The 23,857-nt window shown below is 40.0% G+C and overlaps 1 protein-coding gene across 7 annotated transcripts in view; it reads right to left on the reverse strand.

Moving 5' to 3' along the window:
- The window catches only part of TASP1 (taspase 1), a 316,660-nt gene that overhangs the window by 183,712 nt on the left and 109,091 nt on the right, over positions 1-23,857 (reverse strand). For 6 of the 7 annotated variants that reach the window (XM_036827379.1, XM_036827380.1, XM_036827375.1 and 3 more), the window contains one exon: positions 21,072-21,150. In XM_036827379.1, coding sequence (XP_036683274.1) covers positions 21,072-21,150 — 79 coding nt within the window. The remainder of the gene's footprint in view (positions 1-21,071; positions 21,151-23,857) is intronic. The other variant, XR_005016636.1, reaches the window with a different exon arrangement.

The raw sequence follows: 23,857 nt of genomic DNA on the forward strand, positions 1-23,857 counted from the left end.
TATCACCCAGAAAGCAGTGGGGAAAGGAGAAATGCTACAGACGAGGTTAAGGAGAAACTAGCTGAACTACTAATTTAACAAACTTTAAATGACCACATGTGGGCTGACAGGATGAATTAGAATCCAGAGAAGCCCCGTTCACTGAGCAAATCTGATTTCACTCATTGACTCCTTCCTGTAGGTCCTCACCAAGAGCAGGGCTTCCTGGGGTGGGGCTGGGGAGCTGAAAGATATCCACACCCTCAGGCACACAGGTCCTCCTAAGTGTAAAGCAGAAGCGTGCTGAAGGCTGGGAACAGAACAGGAAAGCTAAAAGACAGCCTCCTCCGCCCACCTGGATGCATAGAGCTATCACCCAAGGCAAGGCAGTAAAAAAAAAAAAGAAAGAAAGAAAGAAAAAGGAGGGATAGGGAAAGGGGGAGGGAGAGGGAGGAGAGAAAGAGAGAAGTTTCCCCATGATTCCAAAAGCTGACAGGTGAACAATAAATAACATAAAGAGATATCAGGAGTTTTGCTGGTATTCAGATCCCAAGCTCTGCCTAATGGTAAATCCTAATACTAGCACTGAAATATCGAAAGCCAGGAGTGAATTGTATCTACTGCTGCAAGAATACCCAGCCCCAACTCAATTACAAATAACATTGCAGATGTATGTAAAAAGGAGTGTGTCCCATTTTAGTGGCAAATATTTTCTTCAGTCTTGTCTGTATTCCAAACATAATGTTTAGCATACAATCAATAATTATGAGATAAATGAAAAAGCCAAAAACATGCCCTATAAACAAGAGAAGAAACAGTAAACAGAAGCAGACTACTAATGGCCCAGATGCTGGAATTATCAGATACAAACCTTAAACTAACTAGAATAATTATTTTATGTAACTATCTAATGGAAAAGGTGGAAATTTTCATAAAAATATGGGAAATCTCAGCAGAGACAATCTTCAAATATGAACCAAACAGAAACACTTTAAATAAGAAATATAGTATCAAAAATGAAAATGCATTCAATGGACTTAAGAGCAAATAGGATAGCAAAAGAAAGGATCAGTGAACTTAATAACAGTCATAATAAATTATCCAAACTGAAACATAGAGAGGTAAAGAATGACTAAAAATGGAACAAAGCTCTCCATATCTACAGGATAATGCATACAATGGCAATCCCAGAAGTAGAAAAGAGAACAGGACAGAAGAAATATCTGAAGATATAATGGTTGAGAATCCTCCAAACTTGGCAAATGACATCAACCTAATAACCCAAGGAGCTCAGCAAAGCCCAAAAAGGATAAACACAAAAAATAACAGATTTAGGGACATCATAATCAAACTGCTGAAAACCAAAGATAAGATATTAAAAACAGGCAGGAAAAAAAAAGACATACAAGGGGACAACCATAAAACTTCTCACCAGAAACAACAGAAGGACAATGGAATGACATTTTTAATTACTGAAGGAAAAAACAGTCAATATAGAATTCCCTATGCAGAGAAAATATCCTTCAAAAATAAAGGGGAAATAAAGACATTTCTGATAGAATAAGATGAGAAGATTCATCACCAGCAGATCTGAACTATAAATAGACTAAAGAGCATTCTAAGGAAAATAATACCAGCAGAAGACTGATGTTAGAAATAATGAGTACCAGAAAGAGAAACTACTTGGGTAAATTTTTTTTAAAAAAACTTTAAAGCTATTAGGCATGTGTGGGTGTGTACATGGGTGTGTACATGGGTGTAAATTTCTTTAAAAGACAACTGACTATTTAAAGCAAAAATAAATAATGATGAGATATTGTGGCATTTATAACATAATATGGACATTAAAATATACGCCAAGACCTCAAAGGGTGGGAAAGAAATAATGGATTTATACTGTTAAAAGAATCTTACATTGTTTGTGAAGTAATATATTATTATTCTAAAGCAGACTATGGTAAATTAATGATGCATATGTAATCTCTAGAGCAACCACAAAAAACATAATACACAAAAGTATAACAAAATGTTAATATAGAGAAAAATAAAATGAAATATTAAAAATAACCCAAAGGAAAACAGGAAAAGAAGAACAGAGGAACAAAGAAAATAAAGAACAAATAGAAAACAAAAAGCGAGATGGTAGATTTAGCCCAATCATATCAATAATTACATTAAGTGTAAATGGACTAAACACTCCATGTAAAAGGCTCAGATTATCAATGTGCATTAACTTTAAAAGAGGAGGGACCCAGTTTGTTTATAAGAAACATACTTTAATATAAAGACAAGATAGACTAAAAGTAAAATGGGTGGAAAATAATATACCAGACAAGCACTAAACATAAGAAAGCTGGTGTGACTATATTAATGTTAAGCAAAGTAAACATCAAAACAAAGAAGACTATCTAGAGATAAAGAATATTTTGTAATAATAAAAGTATTAATTTGTCAATACACGATGAAGTATTAAAAGTTAAAAATTTTTTTTTAATTTTACAGAGCAACTGTATGGACAAATACTATGGAAACATAATATTTAGTGAAAGAAGTAAATCACAGAGGACTATATCATATAATACCATGTTCCTACAGCTCAATAAAAAATCATAAAACTAAACAATATACTGTTTCGAGGTACACACATATGTGATTAAACTTTTTTTTAAGCAAAAAAAAAAAAAGATACACAAAATTCAGGATTGTAGTTATCTCCGGAGAAGATGCAGGGGTTTGGGAAAGAATAGAAGAGGATACAGTACTATTACTAGTGTTCATTTTTAAGCTAATGATAAGTTCAAGGAATTTGATTTCATTTTGTTTCATAACTTACATATATAATACATTATTTTATATGTATCCAATAATGCAATTTTTAAAAACTTATTTCTTAATAAGAAAAAAAAGATACAATTCGTCAATATCCACCAAAATCCTTAAAAATGGCCATTCCTTTTGAGTCGTAAAGTATATTTCTAGGAATTTATAGTATACAAAAGCTATGTACAAGAAAATCACTGTTTTTAGAACAGAAAAAAAAAAACAGGAAATAACCCACTGGTCATTCTAAGAGACTAAAACAACCATAGAATAGAATTTTCTGCAGCTATTTCAAAATAATTAAGTTATTATTTAAATCACTACCTTAAGAGTTTGTAAATTCCTAAACTGCATAAGTTAAACTGGGGGTACTTACCTGGACAATCATGGATTGTCCAGCTAGGAATTCCATGAAATTTTTCTAGAATTGTGTGTACACTTATGCAAGTAACTGTGTTCACATGCATGTTTCTAGGGAGAGAGTCCATAGTTTTTAGGTTCTCAAAGAGAATGGTTACTCCAAAAAAACAGTTATTAAGGTAGTTAGTCTTAAAGCTGGCTCCCAATGAACAAAGCTGCCCAGTATTCACACTCATATGCAATCCCCTCCCACGATGAATCTGGATTGACCCTGTGATTCACTTTACCTAACGCAATGCCAGTCCCAGGCCTAAACCCTAAAGAGGCTTGATAGCTTTTGCTTTTGTACTTTGAGCGTCCTGAGCAACCATGTAAGAACCCAGCTGCCTTGAGGGAGAGGCCACATTAGAGCAGTATTAGCCCTGATACTACATGGGTAGCCAGCAAGGCCAAAACACCCCAGCAAACCAGCTGAGTCCAACCTTCTGGTTGTGCCCACCAAACACCTGGTTTAAACCACTATCTGAACGCAGCCACATGAGAATACCCAAGCATAACCAGCAAAAGAACCATCCACTTGAGAACCAGTTAACACATATAATCATAAGAAATAAGAAAAGGGTTATTCTTCTAAGTCACAGAGTTTGGGGGTGATTTGTTTAAGAGCAATAGGTAGCTAAACAGCTACACACTGCTAGTTCAGACTGAGTAATCTCACCTAAGAACCTAATATTTTGCAATATGATGGCTGAAACAAAAATCAGCAGCTATCCATCAGAGGATACAACATCAGTCCTCTGTGCAATTCCTGCCATGCACACGCACACGCACACGCACACACACACACACACGCACACGACATTTATATAATAGTTTCTTTGAGTAAAAACAACTTTATTTTGATTTCATGTACTTTACTTACATAGGTCCTTTTAATACACATAAATGAAACATAGATCAAGCATCTAACTTTGCCCTTATATTAAATGAGATGAAAAGAAGTAAGACCCTCACATGACCCCTCATTTAAAATATTACAGTGGTAGGGACTTCCCTGGTGGCACAGTGGTTAAGAATCCACCTGCCAATGCAGAGGACATGGGTTTGATCCCTGGTCCGGGAAGATGCCACATGCCACGGAGCAGCTAAGCCCATGCGCCACAACTACAGAGCCCATGTGCTGCAACTACTGAAGCCCGTGTGCCTACAGCCCATGCTCCGCAACAAGAGAAGCCACCGCAATGAGAAGCCCGTGCACTGCAATGAAGAGTAGACCCCGCTCTCCGCAACTAGAGAAAACTTGCGCGCAGCAATGAAGATCCAACGCAGCCAAAAATAAATAAAATAAAATAAATAAATTTATAAAAATAAATAAAATATTACAGTGATTACTTATGTAAATCACTTTCCTTCCCTCTGGACTAAAAAAGAACAACAAAGTAGACTGAGGTTCCAAGAACACACATTTGAAAGGTATTTTATAATGCCAATAAAATAGCATTGTATTATGTCATAGCAGGACAATTACAATGCTTACTGAACAGAAATACTTTCTCTTTATTAATTTCCACAATAATCTTGCAAATGATACTTGAGAGGCACACAGATTCAAGCAGAACCAGGAATCCTGCCCCAGAACCAAGAAGCAAAGCAGAACATAAACAATATGAAAACAGCCAGATCCCATTTCATCTATTCAATTTGAGTGAAATGAAGATATAAACAAACTTTGTGGTGGCATGGTGTTTTTTTTGTTTTAATCTACTGCATTTGATTTTTCAAAACAAAAACATCCATTTTCCACAGCCAGCTTTCTGTTGGCCAAAAATAATGGCAAGAGGCATAGCTTTGGTAAGGACAGATTTAAATGATAACTACATGTTTTTAACTCTCTAGATACCTACCTATACCATCTCTAGTACAATAGCTGATTACATTTCTATTTGGCCCCTCTACTTCTTCACATTTCTCTACTGTCATTGAGTGAAGACTGTTTAGATTCTTTCGGCACTCAGGCACCGTCTGACTTTTCTAAACCTCAGTTTTCTCATTTGAAAATGAGAATCATTATGTAAAAAGTACTTAGCACAGTGCCTGACCATAGTAAATGCTCAACAAGTGATCAGTTTAGCAGGATACTGGTGGTCACTCACACAGCATTTATTTCCTTCTCCGGTCCTAACAGAATCCTGATCTTGCTCTGCTTTCTACCCCCAGCCCTGCCCACAGTCATGAACATGACCTAAGGGCATGTCCTGTGCTCATGACTCGTTCATGGGTAATCCCCTTTGTCAGTGAGTAGCTCAGGAATGGGCATGTGACCCAACATTAGTCAATCAACAAAATGCGAAAAGACAGCTGGGGAGCGTCTGAGAAGTGTTCCCACTCCTAGAAGAGAGCTACACAAAGAGATTGTTTTTCCTTCCTCGAGGGATTTCATGTGATGAGTTTTTCTGGCAATGCAATAGCCATTCTGCCATCAGCCTGAAGAAGAGGCCAGCAATGATGACAGCATAGCAAGCAAGGGACGTGGAGAACTGGATACTTGATGTCAGCAATGGAGCCTTGAACCAACCAACCCTGCAGTCCACCTACCTTGGAGCCTCCTCCTTTGTAAAACCACTGCACTCCACGTTGTTGAGCCAGTTTGAGTAGTGATTTCTGTTACCTAGAGCTCAAAGTACTCTAATTACCACAATCATGGAAGGGTGTGAAAACTGCAATGGATTTTATCAAAACTAAACTAAACTAAAATTAAACCACCCTTCTCTTTAGAGCAGAGCCCTCAGCATGAATATCTAACGCTCTTAAACAAGCAGGAGCACTAGCCCTGGTTTTCCAATGTGGAACAATTAAGTCATTTTGCCAATCAGAACCTGTTCGACAGTTCTTCAAAATATGCAAAGGGTTACTGAGTTCAAGTCAACAGACATTTATTGAGTACCAACCATATCTTTAAGGCACCAGCTTCTTCCTCAAGGAGCTCTCAGGCTTTATAAAGGGGAACAACCATAAATGGTACATGCACTACCTCATGGCACCACTGACCACGAAGGGAGTAAATCTTTGGACTGGGCAAGGGAAGCAGAGAGGGTAGGAGGGAGGCTGAAGAAAAGAAAAGACACTTGAGCTCAACCTTGAAGGATGAGCCAGGCTTTTCCAGGTGTGATAAGGATGGAAGGCATTCTGAACAGGAGCAGAAAGAGAAACATGCACTCTTTCCTCAAGAAATTGTGCTAAATTGTTTATATTACAAAGACAGATATAAAGAAATGAAGTAAATGATGATATCGACGACTTGCTAATGAGAGTTGCCCAGACTTGAAGATCAAAATAAAACTTACCTGTGCAATGCACATAGTGAGTTCTGAAACATATCCGTGAACTTGATGACAGGGGCAGGGTTTAACTTACAAAAGTTGTCCTGAGGAAAGCCCAGGGCTGTGCACAAACTCAAGTCTGTTGTGCTAATGCTTATTCCAGATGCAAACAGGCTACATCTCTAATGTGAAAGGCTCCAAAGAAGGAATTGCTACTAAGATGTGAAATGAAATCAAAACTGATAAGACAAATCAGATGAATGAAGACGTGTAAGACAAACATATGAAAAATATTTCCATTAAGAGTATTATGTCTCGGACTTCCCTGGTGGTGCAGGGAATCCACCTGCTAATGCAGGGGACACGGGTTCGAGCCCTGGTCTGGGAAGATCCCACATGCCGCGGAGTAAATAAGCCCGTGCGCCACAACTACTGAGCCTGTGCTCTAGAGCCCATGAGCCACAACTACTGAAGCCCGCGCGCCTAGAGCCCATGCTCCACAAGGAGAGAAACCACCGCAATGAGAAGTCTGTGCATCGCAACGAAGAGTAGCCCCCACTCGCCTCAACTACAGAAAGCCCACATGCAGCAACAAAGGCCCAACACAGCCCAAAAATAAATAAATAAAATTTAAAAATTTAATAGAAAAAATATTATGTCTCTATATTCCACTAAATTTATGTTAACATTATACAGAAAGCTTAACAAGTAAAGCAGAGGCAAATCTAAATTTTAAGGATAAGGAAGAACCCATATGCAAGAAATCTCAGTAAGTCTTAAATCCTTACTGTCCTCTGACATGAATTTTACTAGCTATCTTACCTACATGGGGCAAATATTCTTCTGTATTTCTGAGAACAAATCATCACATCATCCTAGCAGAATTCAATCAGAAGCTTATTATTCTATCATCAATATTAGTAAACAATGATTATTATGATAGATTATAACACGTACAATTTACCAGGAAATTATGAAGAACCAGGAAAACTTTCTCATTTACGGCTAGAATACAGAGAAATAGATGGGGAAAACAGAACTCCTCAGTATTACAAAACATACAACACTGAATCCCAACTAACAGGAGGTGCAATGGTACAAAGTGATAACATCAATGATAATTAGCATATCTGTATGTCTCTCCTCCATAAAGAAGGATGCTCCAGCCCTGGTGGGAGCAGGTGGACACACCCTTCCAACCTGCTCCCTCCATTATGATTCCAGCCCAAGTCTGATTTCCAAGCCCCTGATATCCCATACCCCAAAACCACCTCTGGAGTGCACCTGCTCTTCCATTCAATGTGGGTCCATGCAGACCTGAAATAACAACTCTGGAATTTTTAAGAACTCTCTAATTCTTTCCTGTCTAACTCATATTTTCTTAAATGACTATCCATGTTTTCTACTAGCCAATGTTTGCTAAAAAAATTTTTTTTCATCAAAGCCAAAAACAAATACAAGAAACAAGTAAATGTACTTTTTCATGATATGAACAAAACATTCTGAAAATAAAAATGTAAGGTATCCTTTGGTCATGACGTGTTATAGTATGGGCTCAATCATGCTGTGATTCACTAATGAGAACCATGACATGTATTCAATAACAAGCTAATAAAAATGCAAACTGACTGCTTCTACATTTACACTTCAGTGTCTCCACTTTTTCTCCATGATTCAACAATAAATCTTTTGGCCCAAATTAACCAGCCACCATGGACAGAGCTGGTTAAAATAAAACACATTTGATTCAGCATTCTGCCTTTCTAACCCCTCTATCAGTACATTTTAGAGTTAGCAGGTTGTTTTATCCACTTCTGTTTGCAACAGGAACTTGGTTAATTTGTATCAGGGTTAGATGTATCCCAGATGAGTCAGGAAGGCTAATATCATTCCTGCCAGCACCATAATCCTGACTCAGTGGTCTCTATCCATGCTAGCCCATATGGTCACTCGTTAACTATCTGTTAAAGCCCTCAGGGATACCTAGGGTCAAGGATATACATCAGATCTCCTTAGCTTTAGATGCACCAGAACACGATGAGAGAAGAGACTGGTAAATTGTATGGGGTGAGTGTTATAGGCAAGGCACAGCTGGGGACAGCACCACTTCACCCATCAAAATGGTGTCTTGCTACTTAAAGTATGATGTCGACCTGCAGCACTGGCATCACTTGGGAGCTTATGAGAAATGCAGACTCCCAGACCCGCTGGATCATAATCTGCATTTTAACAGGTGATTCGTACTTACTAAACTTGAAAAGAATGGCTGTTTAAAAAAAAAGAACCTGAGAAACTGTTTCTGAAGATACATCATTAAGATTGTTATCCCAAATAACTCTCAGAAATAGAAAGCCTAAACCAAAGTTTGGGTCTAAACAACCATGTGCCTTACACTGAAAATGTCCAGGGAAACCTTAAGAGGAACCAAAGGTCCAGCTTCAAGCATCTGAAAGCCAAAGGCCTGAATTCCCTGAGCATCGTTTTTTCATAACAGCTTGCAACATCAGACATACTATGTACCTTCAGAAAGTGATGAGTTATACCATGTACAACCTTCATAGCAACAAATTATCAATTTACAAAACTCAAAGTCAACATATTGTGCCTCACAGTCATTTACGCTGGCAGGACTTTAAAGTACACACAAATCTGAAGTAATGCGTTGGAAATATTTGATTTATGTTAAACAGCGTACTGGAATTTAAACATTCGTATGCTTCACCAAGCCCTATTCCCGGCCAATCAGTTCACTTATCAGCTTACATAGACACTTCCAACATATACTGCCCAGCTAAATTTAATATTAAAAAAATTTTAAGACCTTTCTGTGTATTTTTAAAAATAAATCTTATTTCAAGTAAATTTCCTGAGCTGCAAAAATACCACCACCACCACAACAAAATAATACCCAAACGGCCCTGTGCTATAAAAGGAGCTGCTGGTATTGAGAGAACTCTGCCTCTAACGAGAACCTTCTACAGAGCGAATAAAGATGGCAAAGCCACGAAGGCCTTCGGTCCAGTAAGGAACACGAAGCAGCGTGTCAGAAAGAAATTGTTTTTCTGCTCCTTTTGATGGGTTATGCTTTCAAGTCAGGAAATGAGAAACAGGTGTGCCAGAGGGCACACACAGCCTCACTCCACACTGAAAAACACGCGTTTTCAATTTGCAAACATGAAAGGGACTCCTGTTGAATGAAAGAAGAAATGAAAACCCAGCTCTGTTTCTGCGAACCATATGAAGGCAGCTCAGAAAGGCTTTGACAAGTTGTTCGACTTCCTCCCTCTCCGACTGACAGCAGGTAGTGCTCGACAATGGGAAGGAAAAGGCATTCTTTCAAGTGAGAACAATCAAAGGCAGAATTACATGAAGGATCAGAGCGCTGGCATTTTAACCCATCACTTGATCTTATGCTTCTGTTTCTACCATTTCTTTACCTTGGGTTTTAAAATTAGAAGTCTGTTCTTTCACCAAACAACAACAAAGCAATGCAAAATAAGTATCTGGCCAAAAAAAAAAAAAGAAAAGAAAAGAAAAGAAGGAAAAAAAAAAGCTGAGAAAGTACAAACATCAAAAGAACATCTTGGAGCTCACTTGATCCGCAGTAACCCAAGTCTACAGCGTCTTTCAGAGAAAGACTTACTTTTCTTCATGATGTCCTGAGCTCTCCTGGGGCGCCAGAGACATTTCAGTGGGGATATGAGTGTGATGGGTGGTGCGAAGCATAAAAGCAACGGGTCTGGGTGGGACTTTGGAGAGAGGGTGTGTGGCAGGAAGGGAGAGGTACTGATGGCGGCAACAAGAGTCAGGTGGCCAGGTGCACTGAGGTCCCTTTGGGAGGCACTGTGGGGCACGTCCCTCAGCTGTGGGATGCAGCAGAGCCTGGCTCAGGGCAGCAAGCCTTTATTACAGCCAGTATTTCAATGTATTTCTATACTGGCAAGAAACTTCCCTGTATCATTAAGTAAGGCCATAGATTTCACGTCCTTCAAGGACCCGGACTGTCTTTTTTATCACACCCAGACACTAGAGCACAGGCTAAGAGCCTCTAAAATAGCTTGAGGGCAGTTACAAGTCTTCTTCCATAAAAGCAAAATGCCTGAACTCGTGTTATGTGGGAAAGACATCCTTCATATCCTTTAAAATTATGTTTTGAAGAATATATAACGAATCATAAAGATGTTCGTCATATAATATAAAGGGACAAAGACTAACAGAAGCTAAAATGATACTGTCGTTTTTGTTTTATCTATCAAAAGTCTACCAAAAAATATTAACACGCTATCACAGCACAGCAAAATTATCAGTTGCATTTTCCAATTTCTTCTCAATGACCAAGTGTTATTTCACAATCAGGGGAAAATTTACTCATTTAAAACATCCAAGATACATGATAACCAAAGCTGTCACACTGAACTGGTTTCCTAGGAAATAACCTAGCAAAATTCAGAACCATCAGCGACCTTAGTTATCTAAAAAGCAGGAAATAATATATTAATAGTTCATCAGATATGAAGTGACTTAATTAGAGTAAGCAACAGTCTTGGAATAGAATTCTCATCTCACATAACGAGTTTTGGGAAATGTGCTGGGAGTTTATCTACTCTGTTATCTGTAAATGAACAATATTTCTTCCCCACCCACACTAACCAATCAGTCCAGAGTCAAGTGCTTTTAAGATGATGATGTTTACAAATATATTAGGGTTTTATCTATGCTCACATCTAGAAGTCATAAATCACATAAAAAGACTTCTCACAGTATCATTCCCAACCCAACATATTAAAACCCAAATGATTTCAGCCTAAGTGGCTGCCCTCTGAGAATCTTGTCGAGTGTGAAAGATTATGAAGTTTATTGTTTCATAAAGACAAGAAGCTTCTGAGAAGCCACGCTGTCAGCCATGTAAGTGAGAAAGAGGACGGCCTAGGAAGGCATATAAAGGAGACCAAGTGGGCTGAAGAGCCTGGATCCCACCCAGCAGAACTAACAGCAGCGTACTGAGCCCCTTGACCACGCTTGCCTCTCTCTGTCTGAATCACCGCTCATCATTCCAGATTGACCTCAAAGATGAAAGCTCTGTCTTCATCTATCTTCCAAAAGAATGAGCATCTCCCTCCTCAAAAGGGTCCCCACTTCATACAAAAGAAAATTTAAATACTTAGTCAAGGCCATCCAGAGAGCACCCAATAAGACCCCAAGTTAAGATCCGCACACTTTGCACTCACCCCTCTTCTTCAGGGATCCTCTCTTCTCATCAGAACACACTGCTCTCAACCCTGCACTTACCTTCCTCTCAGCCCTGACTCATCTGGGCTTGACCAGTTAATGCACTCCACCTGTTATGGATTGATTGTTGTGCCCACCCCACCCCCGGCAAATCCCTATGTTGAAGCCCTAACCCCAAAGGTAATGGTGTCTTTGGGGTAGTAATGAGGGTTATATGAGGTCATGAGGGTGCCCCCACCAACCCATGATGGGATTAGTGTCCTTGTAAGAACAGGAAGAGAGACCAGAGCTTGCACCCTCTTGTGCTCCCTCTCTCCCTCCCTCCCTCTGTGTCTGTGTGTCTCTCCCTCTCTCTCTTTCTCCCTCTCTCTCCCCCTCACTCTCTCCCCACCATGTGATGACACAGCAAAAAGCTGGCCAGCTGCAAGCCAGGAGGAAAACTCTCACCAGGAACTGAATCTGCTGGCCCACGATCTTGGACTTCCCAGCCTCTAGAACTTTGAGAAATAAATGTCTGTTGTTTAGGCCACACAGTCTATGGTATTTTGTTATAGCTGCCTGAGCTAAGACACCAGCCCAATGTATTTATTTGTTCATATTCATTCACATCAATTCATTCAACAAACATCAGAGGCTCTATCTGATGAGCACCATTCACACATCAGTGAGGGAAGTTGAGGAAAATCCCAACCCTCATGCAATTTCATAGTAGAGTGAGGTAGAAAACAAAGATATAATAAACAGATAAAAGATATAAATTGTTAGACATGATACATTCTGTGGGAAAAAATTTAAAAAACATGGGAGGGGGATAGGGAAGGTTGGCTGAGGGAAAAGTTACATGTTTAAGATGGGGTGGTCAAGGAAGAGCTCAGTGAGAAGGTGAATTATCTGAATCAAAAGCTGATGAGGTGGGGGCAGGGGCATAAGATACGAAGGGTGGAGAGTTAAAGGGAAAGGAAGGACTCAGGCAAAGGCCCTAAGGTGGGAGTGTGCCTGGCATGTCTGAAGCATAGCAAAGTGGGTGAACGAGCAGGGGAAGAAAAGCAAGAGCTGCAGCCTGAGGGGAAGGTGGGCAGCACCCTGTATAAGGCCTTGCGGGCCCTGAGTAAGGGCTTCGGCTTTTCTGAGTAAGATGGGACACGTTGGACAGTTCAAAGAGGAGCTATGACACATGATTTGAGTTAGGTTTGAACATATTCCTTCAAGAGTTGTTGAGAACTGAATAAAAGGGAAAAGGAGCAGAAAACAAGGGACTAGCTATGGGGCTCCTGCAATAACCCAGATTAGAGATGCAGCACATTGAATCTGCCGATAGCAGTGAATGTGCTAAGAAGTCATTGGATTTTAAATATATTTAGAGAGGAGAGTAGACAGGGTTTGTTGCTGGAGTGGATTGGGTGAGATATAAAAGAAAAGAGGGTCAAGCATGACTCTAAGATTTTGGTCTGAACCAATGGGAAGCTGGAGGTGCCATTTGCTGCGTGAAGAATCAGGTGGGGACAGAGAGGGCAATATCTTGCCTATTACATATACAGGTGGGGGCTTTGAACAAGTAGTTAAAAAACTGAGTTCCGGGGAGAGGCCCAGGGTGGAGATAAAAATGTGGGTGTCAGCATATATATGGTACTTAGCCATTCGACTGGATGAGAACACCAAGGCAGTGGGTATTCAAAGCCAAAGAAAAGGTCAAGGACTAGGCCTCAGGGCACTCCAACACTGAGAGGTCAAGAAGATGAGAAAATTAACAAAGGAGACTGAGAAGCAGCAGCCAGTGAGGCAGGAAGAAGACCAGTTGAGTTTGATCAAAAATAGTATTTCCGGGGAAGCAAGTCATTCAAGCAACTGTGTCAAATGCTGCTTACAGGACTAAGGGATGACACTGGCTTTTGGAGGTGACTGTTAATCTTGACAAGAGCACGTCAGTAGAATGGTGGAGGAGGACGCCTGACTAAAGTATATTTAAGAGTCAATGAGTGGGAAGAACTAAGAAAAATAATAGACCTCGAGTACAGAGAGCTCCTTGAAGAGTCACCTTGAAAGTTGCTAAAAAAACAGGGAAGAGAGTGTTGGAAGGGAAGCCAAACCCCTAGGTGACCTGCACCCAGGGTCCAGAGTAGAACAGGGCTCTACTTCATGATAATCAAGAGACTAAGCCACCAAGAGCGCTTGTGACATACAGAGAGTACTAAGGAGAAATAATGGATACTCTTACAAAGGAAGCAGAAGCACAGATTCCTGCCTGCCTCCCCATCCCATCTGGGCCCCCAGACAGCAGTGACCACAGGGCACATGTCAATGTCCCAGCAGTGGTGTCCCACTGGCTCTTGTGTCATGTGACTCACAAGGAAGGCTGCCTTGTGCCATCCTGACAAAGGAACCTGGGAAGGAGCTTTGCAGCACAGACTCGTTAGACAATCTCCCACAGAGGGGCAGAGGAAGACCTGTGGCTGCCTGTTAGGTGGAAGAATCAAGAAGGGGTGACATACCTCCCAGCCCTTGAGGAGGAGACTCCAATCACTGGCTCAGAAATATCAAAGCAAGAGCCTGGCCTCATTCTTTGCATTTTTTCTCCCATCCACCTTTGAAGCTACTCTTAGCAAGCCATGGCCACACCCTCACTACCCTCTGATTTTCTGGATCAGCCAAGACCTGGAAAATCAAAGAACCTAGAAAATCAGAAATCACTGGGTCTCCTATTGGGTAGCAGACCTTTCTCCATGCAGAAGCCTATGTCTTCTGATCTCTAGTCAGCTGCCATAAAACCCCTGGACTTAACTGTCTCTCTTTAAGAAAAAAACCAGACTGCACAGACAAGTAACAGAAGATGCTAAGGTCAGCCAGAGCATAAACTTCATCTCGTGCTTGTTCCTCCTTCCGATCTACTGATCCTCAGTCTGCTCTTCCTTTCCACAGCCAGAGAAGCATCACAGATGTATCTTACGTTACACATCCGATGTGTTACTGAAAAAATATGTGTGAATCTGGTTTTGTCAAATTAAATCAAATTTTAAAATGCTAGTTAAAGAAATTCCATGATGAATAATCTTTTTGAAAAGACAAGAATCCCTCTAGAAGAGAGAAGAATCACATACACATTTCTTTTTTTTTTTCATTGAGATATATTTGACATATAACATTGTGTAAATCTAAGGTGTACAACATATTAACTTGATACATTTATTTACTGTAATATGATTGCCATTGTGTGGTAATTTAGCACTTCCACCACGTTATATAACTATTCTTTCTTTTTAATGGTTGGAATAACTATGTTCCATTCTCTTAGCAAGTTCGATGGTTATAATAAAATACTGTCCATGCATATACATTTTTAAATTTTAATTTGTCTATTAAGCATTTACTAAGTGCAAAGCCCTGTGCCAGGCACTCAGGAAACACAAATACACCCACAAGCCCCCTTTTCTTTTCTTTTTTTAATTAATTAATTTATTTATTTTTGGCTGCATTGGGTCTTCGTTGCAGTGCGCAGGCTTCTCATTGCAGTGGCTTCTCTTGTTGCGGAGCATGGGCTCTAGGCGCTTGGGCTTCAGTAGTTGTGGCACACGGGCTCAATAGTTGTGGCTCTCGGGCTCTAGAGCGTAGGCTCAGTAGTTGTGGTGCACGGGCTCAGTTGCTCCACGGCATGTGGGATCTTCCCGGACCAGAGCTCGAACCCGTGTCCCCTGCATTGGCAGGCAGATTCTTAACCACTGAGCCACCAGGGAAGTCTCACAAGCCCCCTTTTCTCAAGAGCTTATGTCACCACTTAAAGAAAACTTGAAACTAATTATTTATTTTCACAAAAAAGCTGAGAATAAGAAAAGCACACTTTTTTTCACATTTTAAAATTTTGGAAATCGGGAGGTGCACTGTAATTGATGGCATCCTCCCATGGCTGTCCTCCAGCTTGCAGCTGTGACACAGCCATCACTGCCTCTAGAGGTCAGCTGTTCCCATTTGTTGACCCTTCGGTTGAGTTGTGTGCCATGTTGGAACTACGTGTTTTGAGTGTAACTGCCATTTATAATGTCTTCAAAAGGATTACGGTATGATACACGATTCAAACCAAAAGTGACTGTATACATAGGAAGGCATGGAAATAGCAAAGGGGCATGACATTGTTACCAGGGAAGCAAATATTTCTCGTTGGAAAAATACCCCCAATTCTATAGTTTCTTGTAAAGCAATAGCCATGTGTTAAGTGATGAGAAAGCCATGTGTCATAATATAACTGGCAGTCTTTTTTTCCCCCTAGTGTATGTGTCTTACATTGGTATATTTTATTCTTGGATATTACAGTAAACGTATAGGCAACAAAAGCAAAAATAGACAAGTGGGACTACATCAAACTAAAGAGCTTCAACATAGCAAAGGAAATAAGCAATAAAATGAAAAGGACACTTATGGAATGGGAGAAAATATTTATAAACCATACTTCTGAGAAGGGGTTAATATCTAAAATAGATAAGAAACTCCTACAACTCAATAGCAAAAAAACAATATTAGAACATGGGCAAAGGACTTGAAAAGACATTTCTCCAAAGAAGACATACAAACGGCCAACAGGTGCATGAAAAAGGTGTTCAACATCATTAGTCATTAGGGAAGTGCAACTTAAAACCACAAGATATCACCACACATCTGTCAAAATGGCTATTATCAAAAAGACAAGAGATAGTCACTATGGAGAACAATATGGAGGTTCCTTAAAAAACTAAAAACAGAACTACCATACGACCCAGCAATCCCACTACTGGGCATATACCCTGTGAAAACCATAATTCAAAGAGTCATGTACCACAATGCTCATTGCAGCTCTATTTACAATAGCCAGGACATGGAAGCAACCTAAGTGTCCATCGACAGATGAATGGATAAAGAAGATGTGGCACATATATACAGTGGAATATTACTCAGCCATAAAAAGAAATGAAATTGAGTTATTTGTAGTGAGGTGGATGGACCTAGAGTCTGTCATACAGAGTGAAGTAAGTCAGAAAGAGAAAAACAAATACCGTACGCTAACACATATATAAGGAATCTAAAAAAAAAAAGGTTATGAAAAACCTAGGGGCAAGACAGGAATAAAGATGCAGACCTACTAGAGAATGGACTTGAGGATATGGGGAGGGGGAAGAGTAAGCTGGGACGAAGTGAAAGAGTGGCATGGACATATATACACTACCAAATGTAAAATAGATAGCTAGTGGGAAGCAGCCACATAGCACAGGGAGATCAACTCTGTGCTCTGTGACCACCTAGAGGGGTGGGATAGGGAGGGTGGGAGGGAGATGGAAGAGGGAGGAGATATGGGGATATATGTATATGTATAGGTGATTCACTTTGTTATAAAGCAGAAACTAACACACCATTGTAAAGCAGTTATACTCCAACAAAGATGTTTAAAAAAAAAAAAAAAGACAAGAGATAAATGTTGGTGAGGATATGGAGATATCTGAACCTGTATACACAGGTGGTAGGAATGTAAAATGGTTCAGTTACTATGGAAAACAGTATGAAGGTTCCTCAAAAAACAAAAATGGAACTATCATATGATCCAGCAATTCCACTTCTGGGTATTTATCAAAAAGAATTGAAATCAGGATGTCAAAGAGGTACCTGCACTCCCGTGTTCATTGCATCATTATTCACAATAGCCAAGATATGAAAACAACCTAAATGTCCTTGACAGATGAGCAAGAAAAGAAAATGTGGTATATCCATATAACGGAATATTATTCGGCCTTTAAAAGGAAGGAAATACTACCATATATGACAACATGGATGAACCCAGAAGTCATTATGCTCTGTGGAACAGGCCAGTCACAGAAGGACAGACACTGCACCATTCCACTTATATGAGGTACCTAAAATAATCAGACTCATAGAAGCAGAGGGTAATGGGGACTGCCAGGAGTTAGTGAAGAGAGAAATGGGGAGGTGCTATTCAAAATTCATAAGGTTTCAGGTGTGTAAGATGAATAAGTTCTAGAGATCCATACGTCAGCTCATTAAATCCTCATAAATATTAAGATAGATACTATTCCTGTGGTACAAATAACTCCTTGCCAGGATGTCTCAGCCAGTGAGTGGAAGAGTCTGAACAAGAACCTCCCTAGCTTGGCAAATTTCCAAGATGCCGGAACATTAGTCAGAGTTTGCAAGGTCAGCTCCTGCCCCGCTATGCTCTTCCCCACTCTCCACTCATTCCTCCCCGCCGTAATGAGAACAAGATGCTCGAGTTTATCCCGCAGGCTAATGACCACATCGCCTGTCTGGCCTTAGGAGAGCCCTACCCTGACCATAACTAACTATCTTCCCTCTGTCTTTCAATTATCACCTTCCAAGAACTATAAACCTAAAATGTAGGCCAGGTCTCTGGATTTTCTGCAACAGCCTAAGGCACACGTCTTTTTTACGTTGACCAAACAGTTGCAAAATTCTGTGCTCCACCTTTCTTCTGACTTGGTCACCCAACTCTGCCATGTGTTTCCATCATCAACCTCATAGCAACAGCCCCAGGAGAAACAAGGGCGAAGCAATCACACAAAGTCCCACAGATGGAAGGAACTGGAGACTTGCTCTATTATCCTCAGGTTCTGTAGGCTGATGATGGTTAGTTCTTAAACTTAAGAAGGGTGTAACATGATGCTGGGCATCCAAGCTAAAAAGCTACACTAGATATCATAAACTGGAAACCTAAAGTTATCTTTAGTCATATAAAACTATCTTCAGTGGATACAAGATGGGCAAAGAAGGAAATATTCCAGGGGAAGGGAGAAAGACCTTAATTTTACAATTTTAACTTTACCCACCCACTGCAATCTACTTCATAGAATCAAATCTATAAAGATTTATGTGCTCTTATTCCACATCACCAAATTTTAAAAAGGGAGGTGGACAATCCCAAGGAGATTGAATTTCTTTTCCAAAGTGACACAGTGAGACAGGCACTCAGGATTCCAGCTTAAAGTAGAATTCAGGTCTCCTAACATTTAAATAGCAACAAACCAACTCATGAACCACATACTGACCAAAAATAAAGTCAACACAACACATGATACCAACTGATATTTCTTTAGAAAAATAAAAATGAAACAATGAATTACCTATTTTAGACTTTGGTTTGTTCAAATACCACAATTTTCCATAGACATGGGCCATACTTCATTATGCACAAGCTAATTCCTAAGTATTATGTGTAAAGATTTTCATGTGCCAGCAATATTAAATTAAAAATTAACTCATATTACTACATTATGCTCATTTCTTCAAAATGGAGAGACTGAAAAACAATTTTTTGTTTATTATATTAGCATGGTTTAGATTCAACATTAATTTGTGTTCGGACTTCACCTGAGTGGCTCAAAATCAAATTTTTCCACCAATGCAAATAATGGATCTGAGTCAGGAGGCTGCTACAACAGGCGAGCAGGAGCTTGGGTGTCTGAAATAACAGGGTCAGGTCAGTAGAAAGGGAAAGAAGCTACAAATATGAGAATGGTACCAAGATTTCAAGTCTGACCAAATAGGATAGTGATGGCAATAAAAGAGAAAAAGAATACGGGAGAAAGATGGCCAAGGCGTGGGAATAAGGAACAAGGTGTTCAGTTGAGCTGCTGAATCTCATGTGCACACATGACACCCACAGGGATGTATCCAACAGGAAGGCAAAAAGAACTCAGGTGGACTTCAAGTGAAAAGTCCAGAGTAGAGATAGACGTGGAAGCCAATATGTTAAAAGATAACCGCTGGGCTTCCCTGGTGGTGCAGTGGTTGAGAATCTGCCTGCTAATGCAGGGGACACGGGTTCGAGTCCTGGTCTGGGAAGATCCCACATGCCGCGGAGCAACTAGGCCCATGAGCCACAACTACTGAGCCTGTGCGTCTGGAGCCTGTGCTCCGCAAGAAGAGAGGCCACAATAGTGAGAGGCCCACGCATCACGATGAAGAGTGGCCCCCACTTGCCACAACTAGAGAAAGCCCTCGCACAGAAACGAAGACCCAACACAGCCAAAAATAAATAAATAAAAATAAATTAAAAAAAAAAAAAAAAAAAAAAAGATAACCACTGAAACCATGAGAACAACAGCAATAATACCAGATCACCGAGAGGAAGCACACAGTGAGATGAAGAAAAGCCGGCGGAGGCCCACACTGGGGTCGTTAGCAATGGGAAGAGTCCGTGACGAAGGACAAGATGGAGCAGGTCAGAGAAGCAGGACAAACCAAGAGAGGTTCAGGATCTACGCTAGAGATGGAAAGAAAAGAGTCATCTGTGCCAGAGACCACAGAGAGGCAAGAGTGAGCAGGAGAGGAGGGGTCTTGGATTGGGTGGGTGGTCAGTGTGGTGGGACAGAAAACAATGTGGCAAGAAACTGAACAGAGAAAGGAAGGAAAAGCAGCCATGTCTACCGGCCTCCTGATAAAGCCTGAGGACGTCAGGGAGAAAGGCCTAGGACTGTAACTTGAGAGACAGCACAGCAAAGGGGATGAACCAATATTATTATGTCAACCATGCATATCAACTACATGAAGAGCTTCAAGTACGTCTGGCAAAAGCATATGAAAACCTGGGTCTAGACAACAACCATTCTGCCCATTAAAATCCACTCCCCACTGATATATATAAAATAGATAACTAATGAGGACCTACTGTATAGCACAGAGAACTCTACTCACTACTCTGTAATGGTCTATATGGGAAAAGGATCTAAAAAAGAGTGGGTATATGTATACGTATAACTGATTCACTTTGCTGTACACCTGAAACTAACACAACATTATAAATCAACTATACTCCAATAAAAATTTTTTAAAAAATCCACTCCCCCCAAACATACACTCACTTTCACACACACATACACACACACACACACACACTTCTAAATGAAAATGACTCTTCTAATACAATTACAAAAAAAGGACCTACATTTTATCAAAAGTGTAGATGTCATAAACTACACGGTTTGAAATACACCTTGCAAGTTTTATGTCAACATTTTACTCAAGAAATGACCTCTTAGTTTCTGAAATGCCTTGCTACTTTTATATCATTTTGACCTGAATTTGGTACTATCATGAGTCATTAGAGAAAAAAAAATCCATTAAAAATACAATTAAATTTTAGTTAACTCCAAAGTTGTATTGAAAATGTTAGCAAAGCCTTTATACTGTGATACTTACGTTGTAAATCAATTCTCAAAAGCTCTCAAATATCAAAGATTTTTCAGGCATCAGTGTTCTTATCCATGTGACGTCTTAGCACATGCTTTGTGTTTACATAAAAATATGGTTTTCAATCATTAAATGACCTACAAGGTTGAAGTTATGAAAAATGGTCATGAAAGCAGCAAATACCTGAGGTACTCACAGCTGTGGAGTAGGGATTATGAGCTCCAGTATTTTCAGCCCAGCAGCCACATCCATAAAGAGCAGCCTGGGGGGAAAAATAGATAAATACAATATTTTAAGATTATTACACGTAATTACTAGCTTTCAACAGAAGACAGAAATCATACCCATCTAACAAAGCCTCATCTAATAATGATGTATAGCAAATGAGCGATAACCAGAGGTTGTGTAAGACCTACCCGAACAATGGTTCAAACATTAACAAAACTATATTTTCAGCTATGTATTAATCTAAAATTTTTCAGAAAATTGCAAAAGAAAGTTTCTTAGTCTCATCAACAGTAATTTTTTCCTTCCCTGAAAAATCTTCCCTCTATTGTAGTTTGTCAGGTGTTGCTCTTCTGGCCCCTTGAAATCACTGTGGTTGCCTTAAAATAACACTTGTCAAACTAGGTGCGTGTCAGATTTCTTGGGGAGCACGATGATAGGAACCTTGGTTCCCAGATACCCTGATGGTCTGGAGGTTGCCCCAGGATTCAGCATCATTAACCCGGGCCTAGGAGCCCGGAATGCGGGTGGTCCTCCTGCCACGCTCTAGCAAACGCTGCTTTAGGTTTTAGTGCCTCTTCCCTGCCTCCTTCCGGGTGGCACAACAGGAACTGCAAACAGGTATGCACGAAGGGCCCAGTACCTGCTCACCACTGTGCTAGATTCTGCCAGATAGAAAGAAAGGAGACAAAAAGGCCTGTTCAAGCTAATCGCTTTGTGAGGTGGTGGAATAAATGTATATGTCTGAAACCACCAGGAACACAATAAGCTGCTGTGGTTTTATAAAAGTGTGTGACAATCATTCCTATTTTGTTTCCGACAGTGCCACCCAGAACGTCTGGATTCACCTCTTCAATATTCACAATGATTTTCTCTGCCTTTGGAAGGGGAATCACAATTGATAACTGTTCCATTCCTTAGAAGCAGAATTAGAAAAACCCTTAGATAGCTATTACAGAGAAATACAAGGAGGCATGGTCAGGAATGTTCATTATCACCTGTTTGGTAAGAATGAAATACTGAAAACAACATAAATTCAATCAGTACAGAAATGGCTAAATAAACACTGGCATAGCAATATGTGGAATTTGTTTCAAACATTAGAAAAAAGGATTAAGTTTCTTTAAAAAGATTTTTAAGAACTATTACAGAAGAAACTCTGAAACCTATTGAGTTAAAAAACAAAACAAAACAGCAAACTACAAGACATTCAGTATTCTCTGTGATTGGTGAAGGCAAAAGATACTCCCATAAAATAGCACAGTTATATTCTAGAAACTCACTTGTGAGGACTGGAAGAAGAAGCTTAGACTGAGAATGGTGACCAGACAGACTTCAGCTTTCTATGATATTTTATTCTTTTTTACAAGGACTTTAGAACTACTTTGCTCTAATATTCTACCCAGAACAGGGATTTTCGTGAAATATCCCAGGCACTTCTGATACTGAGAACCTCACCACCTCATGTGGGAACATATACCCCTTCTGGACACTTTCCATTGGTGGAAAGTGCTTCCTTAACTTCCACCCACCAATCCTAGGTCTACTCTCTGGAAATACTTTAACCTTCCCCTAAAGTTCTCCAAATTTTTGAAAACACCTATTCTAATGCCCTGATTTCTCTTTTCTCTCTCAAAGAATTTGTGAACTGCTCCCCAAGACATTGAGATGCACACACCCACCCCACTTCCCTAATGACCCTCCTTGAGAAATGATCCAGGGTCCAGGATAATTGGAGATGAAGTCGGACCATGTTCGTGTGATCCACAGTTGCCATCCCCCACTGTCAATGACAATACCCCTCTTAAAAGTAGAACCAAGAACTGAACACAACACCCCTGATATGGCAGGCATATTGAAAACACCATGCTTCTAAAACACACAAGACAGATGGGTGGGTGTGGCAACTAAAAGCTCTGTGGAATTAATTCAACATATGGATTTCAGAATAACATGGCAGACCTGTGGGATAAGCCATTCCACTGGTACTACCTAGGCTGGGTGTTGGGTCAGCCAAAGTCTCAGAGAACATGTGACCTCCGTGGAAGGGCCCATTCTTCCTTCACTGGAAACCCTGGATCTTAGCCCATTGCCCTTTCCATTTCCCACAATTATCTTGACCAGGAGTCTGCACCTAAAAAATAGTAAATATGTCCAAGAGGACACCCCTGAGAAGCCCAGTGGAGGCCATGAAAAGGAAGTTTATTCTTACTCTTGTTTCTCCTCTCTACACAAAATTTCCTTTATGCTATCTCTCCTCAATTTCATGACCTAAAGTTGTCTTCCTTCTCAACCTTCTGAAATTGGTTGGGCTGAGACAGTGATGGCTAAGATAAAAGAAAGAATCAGAGACTGTCCCTCTCGTATCCACTCCTTTGGATAAAACATCACAACCTTAAGCAGATCTTTAAAAACAAGAGCAACAGCAAAAGGCTTCCTTCTTTTTAGGAGTAAAATTTTATCAAAGCTACTATCATGCAGTAAAAGTAGGTCATACAAATGATGATATTATTATAACTTAATCTTCTCTGGGTCTTCGTTTCCTCTTTTATAAAATGAGGGTAATAAAAACACCCACCTCACAGTCTTGTAGGATCATGGGAATTTAACACACTTGCTGCACAGAGCCAGTGATTAATAAACGGCAGCTGCAGCTGTTATTAGGAGGCACTACGATAAGCAACTGAAATGCATTATGTCATTTAACCTTCTAGAACTTTGTAAGGTAGCTATTTATCCCCATT

This window comes from Balaenoptera musculus, chromosome 15 (assembly GCF_009873245.2).
Source record: "Balaenoptera musculus isolate JJ_BM4_2016_0621 chromosome 15, mBalMus1.pri.v3, whole genome shotgun sequence".
Classification (NCBI taxonomy): domain Eukaryota; kingdom Metazoa; phylum Chordata; class Mammalia; order Artiodactyla; family Balaenopteridae; genus Balaenoptera; species Balaenoptera musculus.